Source organism: Pomacea canaliculata, linkage group LG2 (genome assembly GCF_003073045.1).
Source record: "Pomacea canaliculata isolate SZHN2017 linkage group LG2, ASM307304v1, whole genome shotgun sequence".
Taxonomy (NCBI): domain Eukaryota; kingdom Metazoa; phylum Mollusca; class Gastropoda; order Architaenioglossa; family Ampullariidae; genus Pomacea; species Pomacea canaliculata.
Genome location: NC_037591.1, coordinates 32,224,903 through 32,247,846, shown reverse-complemented (window position 1 = coordinate 32,247,846; position 22,944 = coordinate 32,224,903). Strand labels below are relative to the sequence as shown.

The window sequence follows — 22,944 nt, the reverse complement described above, 5'->3', positions numbered from 1 at the left end:
CAGTCCCGTGTTGCTACATCAGAAATCTTCATTTGTTCTTATTTGATATTTTTCACATCATCCATGCAAATGTACACAAAATCAGCATTTTCCAGCAAATACAATTTACAGTAAACAAAATGCTGAAACATTCAATTTTAATCATTATTTTCTAGTCTTTGCAGCTAGCCATCACAAATGTACACATTTACAGTAGGTCTATTTTATACACAGTTTCATAATTACTTGCTGTGCAGGTGGACATTTTTTTTTTTAAGATAGGGGTGGAAGGTGAGTTGATGGTGATAAGCAATCAAATGAAAATAAGAAGGTGCTTATATTTAAAGCATCCTCATTTTTGCACATTAAAAAACAAGCCATGATTCCCAAACATCGTGAGCTGCTTCAATTTTACAACCCACAGTACAGTCAAAATAGATCCTGTAAGAATACAGGTACTGCATGCAGGCTTACACCTTACAAAAAAATGTTCAAATATCTGATGCATAGATGTAAACACACACACACATTCTGCACATTAATGTACAAATTCCCTGGGCATGGAGGCACAAACAATCTGAAGACTGGCTATTAATTCAAAGGGTGAACAGGTCTACAGGCACATTTTTGTTGGAAAAAAAGATATGATGATGTCAGTCCCAGTGTTGTAATAAAAATTAAATGTTAAAAAGCTGAGTATTTATTTAGTGATGTCTATGATTTACCAAAGGTCAACAATATTTTTTTCTGGAGGAGTAACACTGCTTTACTCAGGTTAATTATCATTCATTACTACAGGACAACTGTAGATGTAGCAAAAGAAAGAAAGAAAGGAGACATACACAGAAGTCAATCTTCACATAATTGTCCCTCTTTGGCACAATCAAGGGCATGTCTCTCAATGCTGGTGACAAATTTATCTTAATTTATTCTGCCTTTGACCTGTCCCTTCAGCACAACCACAGCTCAGTCTTTTAAAGTCAGCTTTCAACAGATAATGGAATGTTACATGATTTAATATAAACTTGTATTAATAATACACTAATAATAATAAGAAAGCCAAATGCTCTTTTATTTTTTGACGTGATACTATTAACAGCAACTAGTAAAAATTAACACAAATAGAACACTTGAACAATAAATGTTAATTATTCTTCCACGTGCAAAACTTGTGTCTTTCACTGTTCATTTAAAATCAGTTTCCTCGAAGCTGCTACAATACAGCTGCCTTGTCAATGGTCAGTGGGAGAATCATCAGGATATTGGAGTGGGGGCTAATTTCAATGACATAACATTAAGTATTCATTTCTTCATGACATGAGTAATAAAAGCTTGGAAAACAGAACAGACTTTACAGGAGACATTCATTTCTTCAGTCTTCTATGATATCTAAATGTTGCATTCAACAACAAGCAAGTCATACAAACCTCTGCAAGCCTACTGATGATGAGACATCTGCACAGTTCAGAAAACATGTGGTTTGATGGCAGAAGCAATAATGGGAAACACATCTTTTGTTTTGCACCAGACGATATTTCTTTAGAGATTTACAACAGCCAGTAACATGGGTGTACTCCTATTATGTTACTGGACAAACTACACTCGATTGATAAATGTACACATCCAACCCTGAAGATACAAATAAACAAGTGACTTAAACCTGTGTAGCATCAGACAAAAAGATGATACAGAATACACTTTGTAGAGGAATGGGACCTCTAGTGTGTGACAAATCTCAGCCAACTGGTCAGAGATCAGGACTGGCATAGTCACCACACTGTGTTCACAAGAGTTACTGGCGCCCGTATTTTTGTTGCAGGTAAAAAAATGAACACAAACCTAGCTAGCTGGCTGGTCTTGTTGCTACAGCCAAGAATTTGTCTTTCTATCAAAATCAATCAAATTGAGTGTTTAGGCTGTGTTCATATTTTGAATGCCCTCAATGAACAAAACTATATAGCTATATCAAGTTTCAAAATTCTATACTATTACTGTGATACTATCACTATTTGATGCTATATAAACCCCAATGTTCAACCAGCCTGTAAAACAGATGAGCATTTATTGTGGTTTGCACATTTTCCCTGTACTTTAATCTACCCTTCAAGTTTCTAAGTGAACAAAATGTTGCAAAATCACAATTCTACTTTGCAAATCACGCAAGTACATAAACTTTCTAGAATAAGAGGGAAGACATGCCATACCCTTTTTTTCTAGAACATAAATATCTTGAAACAACTGTATTCTGCAGGTTGTGCATTTTAGTCCCCACTCCACCCATCCACCCACCCCAAAAAAACCACTCTAATTTGCCTTCACTAATCCAACCTGATGAGCAGTTTAACACAGCATTCAGTTGCTGTGGCAATACTGAATTAGAATATAATTGATAATATAAGAGTACAGAAAATAATTTATAATATACAGAATGTACTTTATTAACATAAGAAGTAAATGTCAAATATGTATGCAACACAAAGAAACTTGATGAACTGCATTCCTTGTACCTCAGTCACAAACGTTCAATGTCCTCTTGAAATAAAATTCAGCAGCTATACCAGACTAATAGAGAGGACCCATAAAATAATGGTCACTTTTAAAACCTTGCCAACTAAAAAAGCTCAAAGTCAGGCCTCACAGCTGAACGTTTTATGGAGGGAATGTCTGTACAGGTCTTTAACACAATCCAATGAAACAATCTTTTGCTTCTTTTTCCAGGTGAGAAGAATGCTTTAAAATCTACTGTCATTCAACTGTTGTTGCAGATATTATTGTCTATGATATTCAGTTAATAAAATGCTTTCTTGCCTTAGTGAAAAAAACTAAGTCATGGCATTAGTCAAAGGTCATGCATCAACACATAAAACAGTCAAATTACTGTACACTATAAAACTGTTCATTCTAACTTCATTCAAACCAAGATAAACAAGCGACCAGGTAATGATAGAGGAGGTCCATTCCACAGTATGACAGGTAACATTCATGGTCTACTTCCACACTTTGATGTGACCATTGTGAGCAGCAGAGACTACAAACCACTGGGAAGCCTGGCAAAGTGCTATATCACTTATGGTGTCCAGGTGCCCTGTTGCTGGGGCATCAGGCCCACATTGAGGTCCCTCCTCTCTGGACACTGGATGCTCTGTCTTCACTTCCTGTATAACCTCTGTTCCTTCAATCAGCTGAGACCTGTGGTTCAAAAACTTTGAAATAGTCTGGTTGTTTACACTATACCTGAAAATCCATTTGTGGAGAGAAAGAAAAACTAATCTCCTAATCTTTTGGACAGCAGACATAACAGATACAGCTAAAGGGTTGAAGGCAAGCCACTTGCAAACATGAAGTGTAACTGTACAGTATAGAATACAAATATGTGCAGCCCTCTTCAGCAATTACACACAGTGGGCCACACATATGTATGCACCATAGTCAATAATCTTTACTCCTAAACTATAGAAACAAAAAAGGAACAAAATCTGTTTAATTAGGTAAATCATCTTTAACTAGGCAAACTCCAGACTCCAACACAGGATATTTATTGAAAATTTTAATCTTTCTGGCTGTGCCTTTCCTTTGATAAAAGGATGACACACAAAAGGGCATGTGGAAATATGGCTAGTGGCTTTATTATTATTTATTATTATATTTTTTTGTGAGCCTATTTCATCATTTATCCCTGTGAGTTATTTTTGTCCATTTCTATGTGGTGTGTATAGGGCAACAAGAGGTGAATTTTCTCTCCTTTTCTTTTTATAGCTATACGTTTCATTCTATACGTATACAGTCAAATCTCTCTACTATGCCACCCCGCTACTATGCCACTCTCGGTATTATGCCACTTTTGCTCGGTCCCGACTATAAATTCAATGTAAAAAAAAATTTACTATGCCACCCCCTACTCTCGCTACTATGCCACTTTTTTGTGATTGTTAAAAGACACAAGTTGTAAAATTCCATGCAGTGCTCAACTATTATACTGTATGGTAGTGTGGGACATTGCAGTTAGGTGGGATGGAACATAGCACGCACACAGGGAGGGTGGAGGGTGGCGATGGGGGTAGGTCGCTGGCCGGGTGACAGTCACGTGACAGAGGGAGAGCGGGAGGGGGTCGACTAGCGACAGGATGCAGGTGTGCGGATGTGGTTGGGAGGGGTGGAGGATGAAGAGGTGAGGGGGAGAATGAGAGGAGACAGCTAGCGCCAGCCGACTATTCTTGAGAGCTTTGGACTGACGGGTAACTTGAGCAAATAAAGCCGTTTTTACGAACCCTCTCTACTATGCCACTCTCGCTACTATGCCACTTTTGCTCGGTCCCGGTAGGTGGCATAGTAGGGAGATTTGACTGTATAATGCATTCTATATTTATACAATTCAGTTCTACTTCAAATACACAGAAGAATGTAAGGCCATGTTTCAAGGGCACTGATTGACTGATCTTTGACTTTCTTGCCCCATATGCAAATGAGCCAGCCTCCTTCCGTATAAATTTTAACTGTAGTTACAGAATTCATTCTATAAGTATACAATTGAATTGTATAACTAGAATGCATTCTATAGCCACAGAATGGAATTGTATGTATAAAATGAATTCAATAGCAAGTTCTCATATAAATGAAATACTTTAGTTTTTACCGAGTTTTTCTCTCTTTTGCTACAGAATGCATTTTATAAGTATAGAATGAAGTGTATAGCTATAGAATGCATTCTATACTTAGTTTAGTTTATTCCTTGTTACTCCTCGAGGAGCATAGGACCATAACAACATCTCACCAGCAGACCTGGTTTTGGGAAGCCCACTTCAGTTGGGCCCATGTGGTTCCGACATCCTTTGCCTCGCTCTCTACTGTTCTTTTCCAAGTCTGTTTTGGTCTCCCAACTCTCCTCTTCCCCTAAGGGTTCCAGTAAGTGCCTGCCTGGCAATGGTGTCAGTTGGTTTGTGTATGGTGTGTCCTATCCAGCCCCATTTGAGCTTTTTGATGTCTTGGCTAGTGGCATTCTGGTTGGTTCTTTTCCACAGGCTGCTGTTGGAGATCTTTTCAGGCCATCTTATTCCCAGAATATGGTGTAGGCATCGGTTGGTAAAGGTCTAAAGCTTGTTGATGATGTTTGTTCCTCTCCAGGTTTCAGAGCCATACAGTAGGACAGTTTTCACATTGGTGTTGAAGATGCCAGTGCAGGCTGTTGAAAGCATGTCTGGCCTTGTTGATAAGGCTTTTGATGTCATTGTTCACTTCACCGTCCTTGTTGACAATGCTCCCCAGATACACAAAGTGATCTGTTTCCAGGATGTTCCCTCCTTGAAGTTGGATTGGAAGTTCCTGCTTGTTGTTAATTGTCAAATTCCCAATGAATTATGGAAACTGCATTATGAAATAATACCTATCATGGTTATTTCTCCATCAGTTAATACATAATTGTACATAAGAGATTATACATTTATACCTACCTGTACGCAACATGATTGGTGGGCTGGTCAAGTGGACCATGACTCATGATGAAAGACTTGGATGGACATTTTAAATCCCAGTACCGTATACATCGATCAGATCCTCCAGTTAATGCGAATACATGAGTATCAGTGGATGCAACATACAGCCCATGCACGGCTTGCCCACTGGACTGTAAAGAAACATGAATTTGTTCAAGCCTGTTCATCTTTTCTGCAACTGATGCATTCAGTAAAACTGCTCAAATATTCAGTTTTTAAAGCGGCATAAAGGGGCATAGTGTGAACTTGAATTTTAGTAACATAAGGCCTTTGAGTTCATTGTACCAATCCTGCTTGTAACAATCCGAAGATTTTCAAAAAGATTTTTTTTGTTATCCACTTCTCCCTTTATCCGAATTTCAGTAAAGCTACATAGGTCAAAACATTTGTTAATCAATCCTGGCCAATTTAGCCACTTGCTACCATCCTCTGAGCAGTCTGGATGATCTGACTCATCTTTTATGCCTGCTTTAGCAAACTGAGGAAAATTATCTTTTACAGCTTGAACCAGTAGCACAGTGTACAATGTACATAGTACTGTCCTCGGGGGAGGCTCCAGGCTTGCGGCAGGCCTGGGCAGAGAAAGAATCGGTGGCCTTTTCACTTGCCAATGTCAATAAAACCAAGTGGCGGCCCGTGATATTCTCATTACTGCAGAACATTATAATACTACATATTGCTTACTGCTCTGATTCTAGCAACATTAGTAAACAGCAGACAAATTAACAAGAAAAATAAAGTTTTCCAGACACACTGCTGTCAGCTGTGTTGTTATTTTCTCTTTCTCTTTTATATTCAATATATATTGGTGACGACCCTGAGATTTGGCGGCCCTATGCAGGTGCACAGTTTGCACATGCCTAAGGCCGCCCCTGCTGTCGATATACAGAGGATATTTGCCTAGTTCTCCTGGGACTATGGCATTCACAAACAAATACTGAATACACCATATTTCCCATGCTCCATATTGTTCTCATAAAGCCCATCACTTTGTCCTTGGCTTCTTTCACAGTTAAATAAGAAAATAGATTTGTAGACATCATAAATCCTAAATATTTATATGTGTTTATAATTTCAACTTCCTTGCCTTTACAGTACCATTTTTCTGAGCTAGATGTCCTTCCTTATGAAAAAAAAAAAAAGACTTTTGTCTTGTTCAAATTTACTGCCAGTTTAAGCGCATCCAAAGCTTGTTCCAAATTGTTTAGTTGATTCTGTAAGTTAGAATGGGTAATGGAGATTATAGATAAATGTGATCAGCAAATGATAACAAAAATACTTCTTGAGGCCCCTTCGGGAATCGAAACCATGAGAGAGAGAGAGAGTGAGAGAAAGAATGTGCTTTTGTGTGGACTGATTTGTTGAAGAAATAACGGTTCAGGTCACAAAGCATATGTAAGGGAGGGAATTTTAGAGGCCTGCGACAGAATTACCTCTCGCTCTGTGAGCGGTGGGTGGTGGCTGGCCCACAAAGCCTCTTGTCGCTGGCGGCTCTCAACGTCCCACATGGAAACCTCATTGTTCCACTGTACAGCTGACACAAGCCACGATTGCTTCTTAGGATGCATGACAATTCGACGCACACGAGCACCTGCAGACATTAATTTTTAGCTCTCTCAGAAGTCTTGTTATTGTTTAGGCACTGTCAGTTCTTTTTCTTTGATAAACGCTGAACTGGATTAGACACCAAGTCTCTCTTGTAGTTTGTAGTCTCTCTTTTGCAGACTACAACAACGTGAACACAAACATGACCAAGAAGTAAAGCAGGTTCCAACATCTCTTTTCTTTCTGGCATGCTATGACAAGTCTGCAGCAAGCTAAACACTAAAACTGCATGAAACAGGTACTACTGAATCCAAAGGAAAGGTTAATAAAGGTAAACTTTTCCTTTGCAAAATTTCCAGTAAGTCACAACATTAATGAATTTAAGCAAATCTGATGGTATTGCCACCAATAGGGGCTATCTTGTTAAAGAAAATAAATAATTTTACAGCTCACCTGTTGGATGTTGTATATTGTTGATCTGTAGTTGGAACCTCAAATCCCAGCACACATGGGCACCACTGCTTGTCCCCAGAGCTAACCAAGACTGTGTTGGATGAACAGCCATTGTAGTGATGAGGCCTGTCCGCACATTGTTGTGCAGTTCCCAAGCTGGTTTGCCCATCCGTAAATCCCACCCAACGACGTAGTTGTTTACAGTAGCTTGTACCAAGAGTGACTGTGCTCCAGTGTCAAAGTGGCTCATGTCCATGACTATGCCATACTTCTCCTTGTCAATGTTCAGTGCATGTGCAGGTGTAACAGTACTTATTTCCAGCCTGAAAAAAAAAAGTACAGCACAGCAGTCTGGGTCACTGAGCAAAGATAACTTTCAAGACCAGGATTTCAGACTGAACAGTTTCCACTTAGAAATCTTCTTTTTTTTTAAATCCTATCAATAATTCAAGATTGTTTATACTCATTTACAAATAAATTATCTTTTAATATTTTATGATTGTAACTCTTTTTGTTTTAGCTAAATATTTTCTTTATAAGGTTTTTGTTCATTGTGACAACTATTTTTACCTGTAGACATGCAGGGAACCATTGTCAGATGCTGATGCAATTGAAGCGGATCCTTCACAGAAAGTGCCACACTTGATGTGTCCCCCTGGTTAAAAACAAGACACAAGATGGCATATGAAATCAAAACTACTAGAAAAGACTGAAATAGGAATTTATCTTCTTGCTCTCAAATGTGTTCTGGACTGGTGAGGTAAAACAGATGAAACTTCCCAGCATCTGTTACAAACATGCTACCTTACTGACAAAATGTCACTACTAAGCAGCATTGACTTTGCTATTAGCTGGCTTTTTGTAAAGCAGTCCTGTAAAAAAACCAGCAACACAGCCACTCAGCCCAAGACCTTGAAGACAGGTATTAGTTTTAGTAGTTTACTTACCTTGCTTGCTGAAAATGAATTTGGGACGATTGGCAGCTGTTTTCCCTTCCAGAGAGGCCACATCCCACAGTCGGACTGTACCATCATTGGAACAGCTTGCAAAGAACTGATGGTCATTACAAACACACAATCTGCACAAGAGAGTTGACATTTTAAATAAACGAGAATATAAGTAGATCTTATCACTCACTCAAAATGGATGTAATATTGTATAAGAGATAAATTCAATCTGCTTCTATAAATTTCTCTTCCTCCCATAAGATATTATAAGCTATATGCAGTGGATATATTAAGTTCAAGAGGTTAACATGTATCTTTACTCCTGTGTGTTAAATGTCTGTATGAGTATGTATGCCTGCCCTTGTGAGCGAAGAAAAATTTCTGTCCTGGGTCTCCTCGACAGACAATAAAGTTTGTTTTGATTTGATTTTGATTTTGATTACATCACGCTATGTTTAACAGCCAGCACAGTGAAATTTATTTAGTTCACCATACCAACTGCCTGAATCTGTGCAAAGAACCTACTTATGTTTCACCACCATTTTCACGAATATATAGAAAGAGATAAAATATGTGACATCATATGCCTAATTAACATAAGATTCCAGATTTCACCACTGCTTCACTAAAGAACTTTCCAAGGAGTCAATTTGATTACTGATGAAGAAGCTCAGTCACAATCCTGTTTTAAAGGAACACATACGAAATGTATTTAGAATAAATCAAAGAAGTGAACAGTGAGGACCACTCCACCTCATCTGACCTCCCCTCAGAACATAAATATCACTGAAATACTACCAGCATTAGAATTACCTGTTGACCATGCCCTTGTGTTCCTGCAGATGTGCCACCAGCGTGCCACGAGGACGCCAGTTATCAGGCGGAGGTCGTTGGTCCCATGTAATACCTTCCATCAGGTCACGAGATGTTACTTCTGCTTCATACTGATCCCGAAGATGGTGCACAAGTGTACGTAGATCTAGCTTGCAATTGGCGTAGCGTGTAACAACTGTTGAAACACACACAGATGAAAGAAAATTGTAAAATAAAAAAAATTAATGACTCACCAGACTCATCAGTTGACCAAAATATAAAAAAAATGAAATAAGTAAAATGACAGCTGCCTACTGTTACCTTGATAATACCACTTACCAATGTTTTTCTTACAGAACAATGTTTCTTCCTTCAGTAATAATGCTTATTCCCATTCTTTCTCCTCCCCCATTCTTTGTCTCTTCTCTTGAGCACTCTCACTCATACACACTTACATGTGCACACACTCTTTTCTTTCCTCTTTCATACAATTGTCTCAATACCAATAACAGATGATTTGTTTCATTTTAGACCAATATTTCATGATCTGGTGAATGCAACTCACTCATCTGCACAAAAAATGCATACATAGTACCTGTCTTCTGTGGCTTCTCCTGGATGAGACTAGGTGGCTCCATGGGCAGTTGATGCAGATGAGGACTTTGACCCCCTACAGAAACAGGTGGTGGCTGCATCATTGGTGGCATCAAAGATAGCCGCTTTCCTTCAAGTCCTTCTGTCTGCCTTTCAGCACTGGCACGGCTCCTGACTGAGTCGGCAGATGAGCGGTCAGTATCATCCGAACCAAACATTTTCTTCCACTCAGGATTCTGCAGAAACAATAAGTCTCAAACTGCAGGAGATGCAAATCAGCATTAAGAATAAAATTCTAACAATCTTAGAGACATTACAAGCTGCAGAATGACTGAACAGACAGCCTTTTAAGCTGTTCAAGCTCGTAGTAATGACATGATTGCTCAATATTACTGTGACCCACCTCAGCACTAATTACGACAGTAATTCAAATGTGCTGCACACAGCAAATAAAGAATCAGTGTAAAAAGTAGAAGCAGCAGATATCAGATGATAAATATGTGGACTCACCATTGCTGTACCTCCACTTTCCAATCTTTGTACTCTTTTCTTGGGCTGCCTGTAGCAGAGAATACAAAACCTCCAAAAATAAAATATTCATGCATTTAACATATAATTTCTAGGTATCTAACATTATCTAGGCATCTATTGTAGACTATCAAGGTAGCTAATGTACAACATCTTGGCAATGTGTGGTGCCCAATGTATCAGTAAGTCTGCAAGAACAGTTTTAAAAGGTTAGGTTACTCTGAAAATTTTTTCAGGCTAACTTAAAGGTCACTCTTTCTTTCCTCTACTTGATTCCTCCCCTTAATGTATGGTACATTATATAACTAGTCTGAAGACATCATTCTTTTACTCAAGCATTTTTTCTGTTAGCTTGTCTCACATATAATATAAATAAGTTATGATGGAGAAATATTGCAACTGGATTTTACAACTAAGGACAGCTTACCAAAACACATTTTATGAAAGAATAATTATACTGCGCACAACAAAGACCCCTTCATGTAGACAGAAGTATATAAAAACATCTGCATGTGAACAAAATGGTGTCATACTACTAACCTCGCAGTGGAAGATGTATCCGATGAAGCCTCTTTAGATTTGTACAACTCAGCATGACGACGTGTAATATTAATGTGGCTGGAACGAATGTTTATGACTCCTGGCTTAAGCTGGTCACTGTTCTCATCATCATTTGTATCTGCTGACCTGAAAAAAATGGAGATCCTGCAACTGCTAAATCTGCATGAAATGCTGTGGTTCTAACTTTGAGGTAACTCTTTACAGCTCCATCAAAGAAGGATAGTCAAAAATACACATTTACTCTGAGCATGAGCAAAAGACTCTAAACTGACAAAAGTTAAAAATGGGTAAATATCATACGTAAAGGAACCTTTAGAACCATAATTTATTTCAACCAGGGACCATAGTTATAAAGCAAGGCAAAACACTGCTCGGGCAAAGAAGGGAAAACAAGGGCAAGTGTCTTGTCTCTGAAGTTTCGAAGTGCTGTGCAGGACCCTTAAACTGCTTTATATTATATTACCCTTTGACACTGCTTTATAGCTACAGCCCCAGAGGGTAATTCTATATCTGCAGTGTCTGAAGACTGCTTTTAAACTATGGAGACAAGAAGCTTATTCTTGAGTTGTCCTTGGGTAAAAACTTACTCTCGCTTCATACCTACAGCTTGAGGAGCTAACACATGCAATTGTATTAAGTATTTTCTCCAATCTTCCCACCCTCAATAATCCAACAAATCCATATACACCCATATCTGCTCACATGTTCAAAAGCACATATGCATACCTGCATGCAAATGCATATTGAATCACTGTTACATATGAATGTACAAGTATGCTTTCCTTACACATACAGATATAAAGACTGATTGTTAGTATCATTTTTAACCATTTTGGCACAATTATAACTGACATATTTTAAATATACGACATGGTAAGTGTAAAAAACTGAAACATATTTTTTTTTAAGTTTTAGGGAACTTTTCTAACTGTAAAATATGCACAGAACTGGCAAATTTTACTGTGAATTATCAAAAGGGATGAAAAAAAAATTTTAATTACCAGTTTGGTGGTAAAACATAACAGAAATTACAAAAATCCTTTTGTATTCTTTAAAACCTCATGCATCCACAATTTCATAACACATATAGGAAATTACAGCCACAAATTTACCCAGCTCTTGCTTTGTGAAGCTTTAACAGGAAGTCTTTCATTGCCTGGCAAAAAGCAAACAAACAACAAAAAACGTTCATAGTTTATTCCTGGTACTAAAGTTTTCTTCACAAATTATTTAACTCAAAATAACCCCTAAAGATTATTTGTATATCAGCGAATGAAACAGAGTTCTTGCATGTAATATTTTCAAAATAGTGAAGATGTCCTAGGAGATCATAGCATTAAATTGTCGCTGCTTTGTATATAAAATGTTTCAGGCTCTGGCATGTATTTGGATTATTTTTATGACTATTTGGGACAAATGCTCGTGATCTGAACAAATTCAAACATGAACAGAAAGCACACCACTTCAAGAATTATAACTCATAATGCATGAACAAAGAGAAGTTGGTCTCTGCTGAATTACTGCATTTATTCTTGAGGTTTCAAAACCAGGATGAAAGAAAGTCTCCACCACTACAATCACCACCCTCCCACCAACCCAAATATCAACATCATCACTAGGCTCAGATTTCTTTGTGTGACATTATGGTAACTAAGATTCAAGTCATGAATGACTTTGTGCTTTTATATATATAAATAAACTGGTTGCTAACTGTTCAGCAAATGGCAGACTAAATTTTACACTTACCAACAGTTTGCTTTCCTGTGCTTCTGTCATGCCGAGGGAGTTTAATTTGCGAAATATCTGCAAAACAAACCAAGGAGACAGATGCAGCCATGTCAATTAACACATTTTTAAGACAGATGAGTAAAAAAAAAAACTGACAGTGGAAAAAGACAAAATGTCAATAGGTGACAGTGAAAAATTATTTTGTAAATGAATAATATCTGCTTTTAATAACTTCTGACATACCTGCATTATGTTTTCATCAGTTTCTGAGTACATAGGCTTATGACCTTGACGAGTAATTAAGCGAACAGATGCACGAGACTGCAGCACATCAAACAAGTGTTCAAGATGAGGGGAACGTAAGATGTAGTCATACACGGTGCGGGAAATAGGCTCATCAACTGCATCCAGCATGACCAACTAAAACATATCAACATATTTATTATCTCTCAACTCTGACTAAAGTTTACTATAACAGTTTTATTTCAAAGAGATCTTTTCACTCACTTTTATCCCCAAAAACGATTTTAATGCTAATTTACAGAGACCTAAAGGTTCATGGCTAATAGTAATAGGCTTTTCGGTTTGTTTGTTTTTTTGTGGATCAAGCAGTGCTTAGTACTCATTCAAAAATATTTACAAAGCAGAATGATTGTGTGGTATTAGGGTATTATAATGCAGACTGATAACACATCTATTAATTCTGGTGATAGTTCTACTTCTAGTCACCCAAACTGTCTAAGAGAAAATAAAATACTGACTCTTGCATTGAGAAGCTGGATAGCTGAGAATTTTCTGTGAAATGATAATATGGTGAGTTACACAGTTAATGAAACAAGGGCAACGCATAATCTGACCTCATTGTGAAGCTGCAGAACTGCCCGCTTCAAGAATGGCTTGACCTTGGGTATGATCTTTACATGAAGATCAGCAACATCCATCTTGGATGCAACAGCTGAGACAAACCCTACACTTCCTTGTCGAATCCATACATCCTGAAATAGTGGTGGTTAATAAATAACTGCATTACAGAACTTTTTTCCCCTTCGTTTATATACCATAAATAAGAATGCAACGAGCAGAGAGGGAGAAGATAAGGCTGTTCATTTAGTCATGACCAAACACTGGGAGAGTATAAGCTTCACCTGCTGCAAAAATATGTTTCAAGAGAAAAATTTCCACAAACAAAAAATGTTTTAGAAATTGTCATTTCCTAAGAATTTTTTTAAAATTTTCATTTCCTATGTAAATTTCACATCTGTTCAGAGAACTGATGAAAGGAAGAAGGTATACTAAGCTGACCAGTCAAACACTTTCTGCTTTACTCACTGGATGGGCCAAAAGTGGCACAACATCATTGACAAACTCCAAGATGACCTGTTTCTGCATAAGACCAAGTTCAACCATCGTCTTTAGAGCTCCCAGTGTCTTGTGGATGACAAATTCTTCTGTGTCACTCAATCCCTGTAGACATTCACATCCAACACCATGAAGATGAAAAAAAAAAACCAGACTTTGAGCAAAACTTTGTATGACTGAGCCTTCATTTATGATCTTAACTTTTCAATGAAAAATGCTCTAATTAATGTTTTCATTACGCTTATATAACAAGCGGTAAAAAAGCTATTTTACTCTTTTTATTTTAATCAGATATCTAGGAACACCAGTCAGGAAATCTCTAAACATATGATGTCATTCACCACCCATAATTAAAATTTCAATTGTTTTTGTTGTCAAAATGTTTTTATTGGTTTCTTTTTTCTTTTTTTAGATCACGTCACTAGCTCATATCTTTTACCTTGTAACTAGAACTTTTTATAAATGGTAAATGAGCACATTTTCGATGTTCAAATTGCCCATTGGGTTTAATAAAGTTGGTCATTGTCAACACTACCTGCTGCAGCAAAGGTTTTAGGATCACCACGCTCTGCCATCCTACATAGGCAGCTACACCTACAATAGCTCTGAAGAAGGCTGCTCGTAGTTGCCAGTCGTGCTGGAACACAAAGAGGTTGTTATTCAAAATATTTCCAACCTCACAAAATTTACAGGACTGCAATAAAAATCATTCGTGTCAATGACTGTACCTTGTCCCTACTAGACTGGACATCTACTATTTGAATTAAAAAAGTATTGTACATAAGCACATGTTTCATTGCACCTTCATTAGTTTTCTCACTTTATGATGTTCTGTCCTTTCCCAGGATACCATGTTCACTGGTAGACATAGTGGCTATCTCAGATGTAGCCCTGATATTTATTCTGGAAGGAGGGGTCCCATTTCCTCCCTACATCCCATCTCAACAACTACCCCTACCTGTCAACTGGCTGAGCCTTTTGTTCATGGTCCATTGATCTCACATTGAAAAAGCAGGGCTGGGGGAATCAATTTAACTTCAGAACATTTACAGACCCTGTTCATGACACCAAACCTTCATTACTTTTCTTGAGAAGTAAAAATAAATTTAGCCTGACATTTATTTCTTATTAGGCAAAGAATTACAAGTCCTGCTGTACTTATCATGCAAATTTATGTAAATACAGAGTTGTAGTTACCTTATCATTCAAGAATGTGATCATATGAGACAGGAGCACATCACTGGCTGAAACAGGCAGTAAAAACAAATGGAAAAAAGTAAAACTTAGTCAATTCTATTTATAATTATGTATTTAATGTTTATACATGGTGTATGTGCAGCCCTATGCTTCTCAAGGTGTAGCAAGGAATAAACACAACAAACAAATATGGTGTATGTGCAAGGATGTGTGAATGTATTTATATCTATATGCAAATAAATGACTTTGAATGCACAAAAAGTCTGATGCTATTTTTCGGCAATCTGTTTATGAGTGTCGAAATACAGTAATTGTGTATGCACACATCTATGGAAGGATGCATATGCATGTGCCTTCACCTATCAAAGTGCATTTTAGGTTTACAAACAAATCTCTACAAAATGATAATGTAACTTGCCTTTCTGTTTGCCAAAGAACACACACAAACGTGTGATGCCATTCTCCAACAAAGTTTGCTTCACAGAGTTCTCTGGATCACTCAATATAGTGACCACTTTCTGCTGGATTGTTTCTTGCAACGACTGGAGTTCCATGTCATATGTTGACTCTACAGCATCCTACAACATCCCAACATAAAATTTTGTTCTAATTTACAACCAGATAAATATGTGCCAAAAAATCTAAAAATTTCTGTATAGATCCATCTTAGTAAAAGAATGGACAGAGAAAAGAACTTTGAAAAAAAAAAAGCCTAAACATCAACCTCTTATCACCATAAAGAACATGCACTACTCTACTGCTAATCCTAAACATGCAGCATATCCTCTTGGCAAATAAGAAAGATGTTAAACTTTTAAAAAGGTACTCATATCATAAGAATGCAAACCTGTGGCTTAGCATCAGGGTCAACTGATTGATCGTCCTCTGGAGCTTCAAGATCTACAAGTTTCTGAAGCTGTGTTGACTCTAAGACTCTGGCAGAAAATAAGACAAAAAGAAAAAACTGGACCCTGACAGAATCTTTGCCAATGTATCCAAATTTAATCCTAAATGAAATTCTCAGAGCATCTAAATATGCATTTGTTCTAGTGCATCAAAATTTCATCCAGGAATAGGTATGTATTAAGACCTAAAATGTCTGTTGAATAAATAGAGGTTAGTTCACATGTATATATGGCTCCTTCTAGCTGTAGCAAATGACACAAAAGCAATAGTTTAGTTTGGATGAATTAGTTGCAGTCTTTTGCTGACCAAATATTTCAACAAACCTGAGAGCCGTTTCGGCTAGCTGAGCAATGTTTTTTGCATATGTTGTCCTCACAATGGTTGCATCATCATGGACAAGATTTGCCTGCAGCAAACAAGTGCATTTTCTTCTGAGAATGTAACTGACACAGGTACCATGAGCTGAATGAGATTCTACCAATGAAAAGAAATACTGGATTCTTCATCTACACCCCTTTGATTCTCTCCTTTCCTCTAAGCAATGTAAACAAACATACTGGTAGGTGCTTTATTTTACTATATTTTGTTTTGGTGCGCCAGTGTAAGCATATGTAAAGCTATGATTATTAAAATGTTTACAGGCTTACAAACAGGACATACATCAAGAGGAAGTGTGAGAGAAGCACTGATAACAATGAAGTGCATATTTAGTATAGCTGTTTACAATCAACATTAAAATTAATAGTGCATACAGTTATATCAATCTAAAATGGCATCCAAACTGAACACATGCAAACTCAAATAACTACTCAAAAATACCCACCAAGGCTGGAAATATGTACTCTGGAAAAACATTGGATTCGCTGCAAGAGAAAGAGAAATGTAAACAATTGTATAAAGTTCTGTATGGCAAGTACTTTATATTCAACCTTACTTGCAGTTCCAAAATTAAATTCTGTTTTACAATTATTTGTTTCTATGTATACAATGCCACCTCAGCAACAATTGTCATGCTTATTACCATCATTGCTATCAACAATACCAGAACCATGATGAAAAGAAGTAATCATAGCACCATCATGGCAAAACATACTGGTTAGTAAATATAGTTACCTCCTTGAAACCTGAGTGATGTTGGCAAGACTCAGGGTCAAAATCCTCACAGCATCTGCACGCACTTGTACATATGCATCGCTGACAAAGTACAGCTGAAAGTAAACCATGGACACTTCAGTGACTAAATAAATGCTTACAGCAAAAATGACAGTTTAGTTTTGAAAATTCATGGCATTTTAAAAAAGAGGAATCTAGGGAAAAGAGCACATAATAACAAAGACCTTTCTCAAATTCTATGAATCAGGTGTTTTAACAATTATCTAATGATAAAAACTATAAAAAAGAGAAGATAGGAACTTACAATGTATGGCAGTATTCTGTTCAAGATGACATCAACAGTCACATAGCCAGATAGCTTATACAAAAGCTCCAGTGCTGCCAAGCGATTGCTGGAAAACTGAACAGATCATTGTAGAACTTACTCTAAGCTAAGAGAAATTGTATCTTTGAAGATCAATTATTTACGTAAAGCTGGGAAAAAAAACTATAAAAAATATAAACTAGTCCAGGACTGAGTTTGTACCCTTATCCAAGTGCAAGCAGATCTCCAGGTTTGCAATATTCTTTTTTTGTGATCAGATGTGATAAACAGATTTTTTTAATGGACCAACTTAGACAAAGAAGTGGATACTGAGGAATAACTTTTTCTACTTACGTGCAGGTCTCGGCAGGCTGAGGTAACAAGGGAGATAAGCAGAACAAGAACACAATTATCCTCTAGCTTGTCTTCCCGTACTTGAAGAGTTTTCATCAGGTGATCAAAATCCTGTCTGATACTAAGATCACAAAAGAAATAAATTGTTTTGCACCATAAAAGGCATTGCTAAAAAAATGTATATGTTACACTAGTTATATATTAGTAAGTGAATATCATTTTTAAAAAATGTATGTTTAAAAACAAATGTGAGTAAATACAAAAACCCATTCCTGAGAACATGATAAAATCATGTTACAATGTCCACTTTATGAGAAAAGCACACATTACTATTATTAAGTGTGAATTAATTTTTTTTATGAAAAAAAAGAGCCGATTCATGCTGTTTTAGCAATATCCAAGATAAATAACTGCAACTGTACCAGAGAATTCTGTCATCTGGGGGTATGATAGGAGACACAGCAAACTGCTGCTGGTACATCTTAAGACAAGTGTAAAAGACATCAGGAAATGCCTTTCCACGCTGCTTCACCAGATATTCCTCAGCAGTCAATCGATGGCTTGGATCCTTTTGGAGCATGTGACGCACCAGTTCCTGCCAGGGAATGCAATGAACCAGGGTTATAAATAAATATTCAACGAAATCATGGATTTCACTTGATAAGGTTGATATGCACTTCTAAGAAAAACTGTTTTTGACATTGGAACCAAGCATCTTTTCTTATATGGTCCACACAAGAGCACAATGTGAATTATTAGAAAAGGATTGAAAACTTTGTTCAAACATTTCTGTAAGACACACAAAAAAAACTATTTCTGGTGTTATCTCTGACTCTCTCTCTTTGGCCCCTACCCCAACACACAAACACACACAAAATTACCCTAATATTGGAATCCTCAATTTTCTCAAGAATCTTCCAGGGGCTGTACTCTCCAATGCGATAATTCAGCAGCAGGGATAAGTCAAATGGTGGTGTGCCATCGGTGAAAAGCTCAGTTATAACACACCTTAGGTTAAAAGCAAACAGAATTAACCCTGACGACTTTTCTACTCTGTTTTTCTTTCAGTTTTCAGACATTGAAGACATTCAGAATTTGTTTTTAAAGTGAAAAGAACTTCTAATCTGCTACAAAGTTATTCTTTCTTACATTACCTCACTCAATTTCCACACACCCTATGAACCATGAAGCAATTTTTGGATAAATAAAAAAGAATAAAGAATTCAGCACCAATGGACTGCTCTTATTTTATGTTATTCTACGACTTAAAAGTGAGGTCTCTAATGTATTAGAAGAATGCTGCTCATAAAAATTACCCTGCTGAGAAGATATCCATAGCTGGGGTAAGGTCCCCTGTTCTGACCACATTAAAACCGAGATCACCTTCAGAAGCAAGAGAGCTGCTGTGTACAAATCGTTCAGGAGCTACATAACAAGTTCTCCGACGAGATGTGTCAAAAAAATATAAAAACTCTGAAGGGTTGTCCTGACAAAGAACAGGTAAACAAAAATAAATGAGTAATGGTGTGAACACCTGTTTTGTTACACTTAATTCTACAATCCACAAATGATATAAAAACAAAATTTTTTCTGCAACATCATACTCAGAGAGATCACATTTTCAGTGTGCATGTACTGTGGCTAAGAAACTATACGTGCAAAACAAGAAAGTTCAAAAGTTAAGGGGCAAAAAAAAAAAAAAAAACAGAAAAGAAAGGAAATAAAGACCCTTTCAGGACTTAGGAAGTTATTAAAAGTAAAAGCTGAAGGTGAAGCATCCACAATTAAAAGAAAAAAATTATAATGCTTTTAATTTCATCAAATCCTTTTTCCATTTCTCTTTCACAAACCTTACAACATTTGAAGTATTTATGCTGTCAAAAATTTATATGCAGTAAAATGGTTACTATTGTTAAATCAACTGTATGTTCCATTTATTTCTTTATCATATAAGCATCGTCTTTGATCTAGAGAAATCTGGATCATTAAAGTACCTCTGGTAGGTATGTGGGTTTGAAACTGGCAAAATCTGTCAGGATGACCCAATTCCAGCTGGTGACCATCACATTTTCTGACTTGATATCTCCATGACATACCTGTAATGCCTCCTGTCTTTAGGAATGTCAATTTAGACTGCTGCCTTCATACACACTGCTTAAAAACTAAGAGTTAAAAAGCAATCTGCTAGGGGAAAAAAGACATTTGAATTTCTTCACTACTGGTTGTGGTATAGTGTCATTTTCAGATAATGATTATGAGTTTTCTCATCCTAGTTCTCAAAATTTTATTCAGTACTGATCAAGCTTGTTCTTCTTCATAATTAAGTATTCATAGCTAGCTAAAAACAGAGAAGTAATCAGGAAAAGATTTCTCATATCTTTGTTAGTACTCACATTATATGTATATATAATTGCGATCATACAATAATTTGTTTATACAGATACCAACAAACCAGCTAACCCTAACACCATCCATATACCAAAACACACCCCTCCTTTTTCTACAACACAATAATATACAAGCCACAGAAAGCTCACAAGTGATGAAGTTTAATAATAGAAGCAAGCACAAAGACCAATGTTTGCATTGTAAGATATATCAAACTAGAAATCTGCACCAAATTTAGGAAATTCCCAGATTTAAGATTTAAGTATCAACATTTATAATATTGAACTAATAATAAGTAATCTCACATCATCCTTACTCATATTGAACAAGATGTAAATTTACTAACCTTGACTTTGTGACACTGATTTAGGGCACAAAGAAGCTGGAAAGCAATCCATCGTTTTTCAATCGTTGACAAAAAGGGGCGTGTGCTCATGCGATCATATAAGCTATATTTAATGTATTGTCGGAACAATAGTGCTGATCTGTCCAGTTGCTGTGAAAAAAATTTTAAATCTTCTGTGAATAAAGAAGGTATATTTTCACCGAACAAAATAGAAAATTATTATTAACTTATTATTATAAGAACATTACCAAAGAGGCAGAAAGAGAAAGGACAGAAGAAACCAAGAAAGTGAAAAAACTAGGAGAGAGAATAAAAAGTATGCAGATAGAAGGAGATGGGGGAAAAAATTATTCTTTAAACCAAAGGTAATGTAATAATGGGTAAGTGACTCTTACCACTGACTTCTGAAATGGCAAACAATTAGGAGTTGTTTTCAAACGTACAGCAAGATCTGAAATGAAAGTAATTCAGAGAAAGTATAAAAAAGTGCTTAAAGTTAAATAAAAATAATATACTTTATTATAAATTAAAATACTGGCATAATTCATATTTCACATACACCTCTTCAACCCTTACTCCTCTCTCCATTCAAGGTGGTCTGGTGGTGCAATGGTTAGCACCTGTCACCGATACGATGAAGGTTGGCTGTCCTGGGTTCAGCTCTCATCTAGGGCACGCTGTTCTTTCTCTGCACATGGTATCTGTTTACAAGGCTGGCGTAAAACACCAATCCCCCCCCCACTCCCTCCATTAACAAGATTTCTAGAAAAGAAAATGGAATTTTCAAAACTTTAAAATATATATAACAGAAATATCCATACCATCCAGGCGCTTTTTGTGGGTCTCAAGAGGAAGAGAGGGGTCGTGAATTACAAACACTTTCACCACAGCTAGACCCTCCTTGCATTTGACCCGAGCAGCTTTGAAGAAACGTGTGCTGCCAAGACTGAAGTAAAGAAAAACAACAGCTAAATCTGATTTACATGGCAAAAAATGGACATCTTAACGTGGAAAATCCATCATCATCTACATTTACACTGGGAAGTTAAAAGCTGCTTTCTGTTACCTGCTCTCATATTCATATTCTGTATTGTCAGCCAGGTAATGTTCTACTGGCAGTATCTGTGATGGTGCTACACCTGTTAGTTGATTACCCATGTTTCTGCAGCTGTGTCAAACTGCTGCTGACCACTTGAAAGACAATCTGAATCTGAAATGTAGTAAAATAGCTTTGGTGATACCATGGATCTCTATGCAATGCTTTCCATTTCAAAGAACATCTTACACAATTCTATATTTTTAGGTTGTTTGAGGACAGCAGGAAACATTGAATTTATATAAATGGATAAGAAAAATAATATATGCTGGACTCTCAGTCTGCACTTGTTTTCTTGTCTATAAATCAATATATTTACTTGTTTAATGCTATATTTTAAAAAAAAAAATCATGCTAAAGAATATGTACACATTTTCTCTCTCTCACACACACATAAACTTTCAGTAGCAGTAGGGACTAGCTACCTTGCGGCATATTTAACATCCCCTCTTAAAATCACTTGAATATTGTCTGGGTCTGAGTTTCGAGCAAATAAAAGTTTCATCTTATATTTTATTAACCATCAAAACTGTCAAATAGTTCTGAAATTTTTGGAATGTTTTCTAGAGAGTTCTTGAGAGTAAAAAAGCTTCTAATCTATCTAGGCAAATTTCCACAAACTCAATAAGCAGCTAATTTGACCAGCAATCTTTCAGGTGAGAGAGAAGTATAAAGTTAGTATCTACATCCTCACTCTCAATTAATAACTAAGTTTTTTCCTGAAACCACGTACGATGCTATATTTCAATTTACAATATTTCAGCGATACAAGCATTTTTACCATCAAATATTTTGATTATTTCAACGTAGTTACCCAATAAAATTCGTATTCTCTTCTTCATAAGTGTCTACATTTTTACATACAAAATTTTAACAATACATTCCATCATCAGCAAAATATTTCATTTAAATCAGTAAGTAAATCTAATATAAGCATAATAGCGTCATTAACTATTTATACTTTTTTCCTGGTAACGAACGCATCCAGTACTAACCATGCAAAAATGATTAAAGAAAAACGCGAAGCGTGTATCTAAAGCCATGCAAATGAAGTAAATCATTTCGTTACCTGAAGCGATGCATGTATTTTACACTGTTCCACCCTAGTTTCGTTACTGTGTAATACACCCAAACTAATTCCCAGATTGTTCGAACTATTTGCAGAATATTACATTTGCGCTTTTCACGTAAAACATCGAACTTAATTCGTTTTTATTTAATAAACTGTAAGTTTGTTCTAATTA

At 36.6% G+C, this 22,944-nt stretch overlaps 1 protein-coding gene across 1 annotated transcript; it reads right to left on the bottom strand.

The window, feature by feature from the left end:
- Positions 1-120: 120 nt before the first annotated feature.
- On the bottom strand, positions 121-22,900 carry LOC112558341 (phosphoinositide 3-kinase regulatory subunit 4-like). Its single transcript, XM_025228789.1, has 33 exons — positions 22,770-22,900; positions 21,671-21,814; positions 21,426-21,550; positions 21,000-21,055; positions 20,605-20,754; positions 19,865-19,966; positions 19,187-19,356; positions 18,752-18,878; positions 18,293-18,465; positions 17,871-17,991; positions 17,517-17,612; positions 17,213-17,307; positions 16,923-16,962; positions 16,423-16,505; positions 16,041-16,128; positions 15,612-15,771; positions 15,194-15,240; positions 14,532-14,633; positions 13,967-14,101; positions 13,495-13,632; positions 12,881-13,057; positions 12,656-12,712; positions 12,022-12,065; positions 10,889-11,035; positions 10,331-10,379; positions 9,822-10,056; positions 9,227-9,422; positions 8,414-8,544; positions 8,037-8,121; positions 7,467-7,789; positions 6,902-7,059; positions 5,427-5,599; positions 121-3,168 (listed from the first exon to the last, which is right to left on the bottom strand). Exons 2-33 carry the CDS (start codon positions 21,760-21,762, stop codon positions 2,967-2,969), a joined length of 4,077 nt encoding a protein of 1,358 aa, XP_025084574.1. The 5' UTR covers positions 21,763-21,814; positions 22,770-22,900; the 3' UTR covers positions 121-2,966.
- Positions 22,901-22,944: the final 44 nt, after the last annotated feature.

Coding starts and splice junctions, on each gene's coding strand:
- LOC112558341 (XM_025228789.1), bottom strand. CDS start 21,762: ATGGGTAATCAACTAACAGGTGTAGCACCATCACAGATACTGCCAGTA. Junction 13,633..13,966: donor TGCCACTTTTGGCCCATCCA/GTGAGTAAAGCA, acceptor CCACTATTTCAG/GATGTATGGATTCGACAAGG. Junction 13,058..13,494: donor TTCTGCAGCTTCACAATGAG/GTCAGATTATGC, acceptor GATATGTTTTAG/TTGGTCATGCTGGATGCAGT.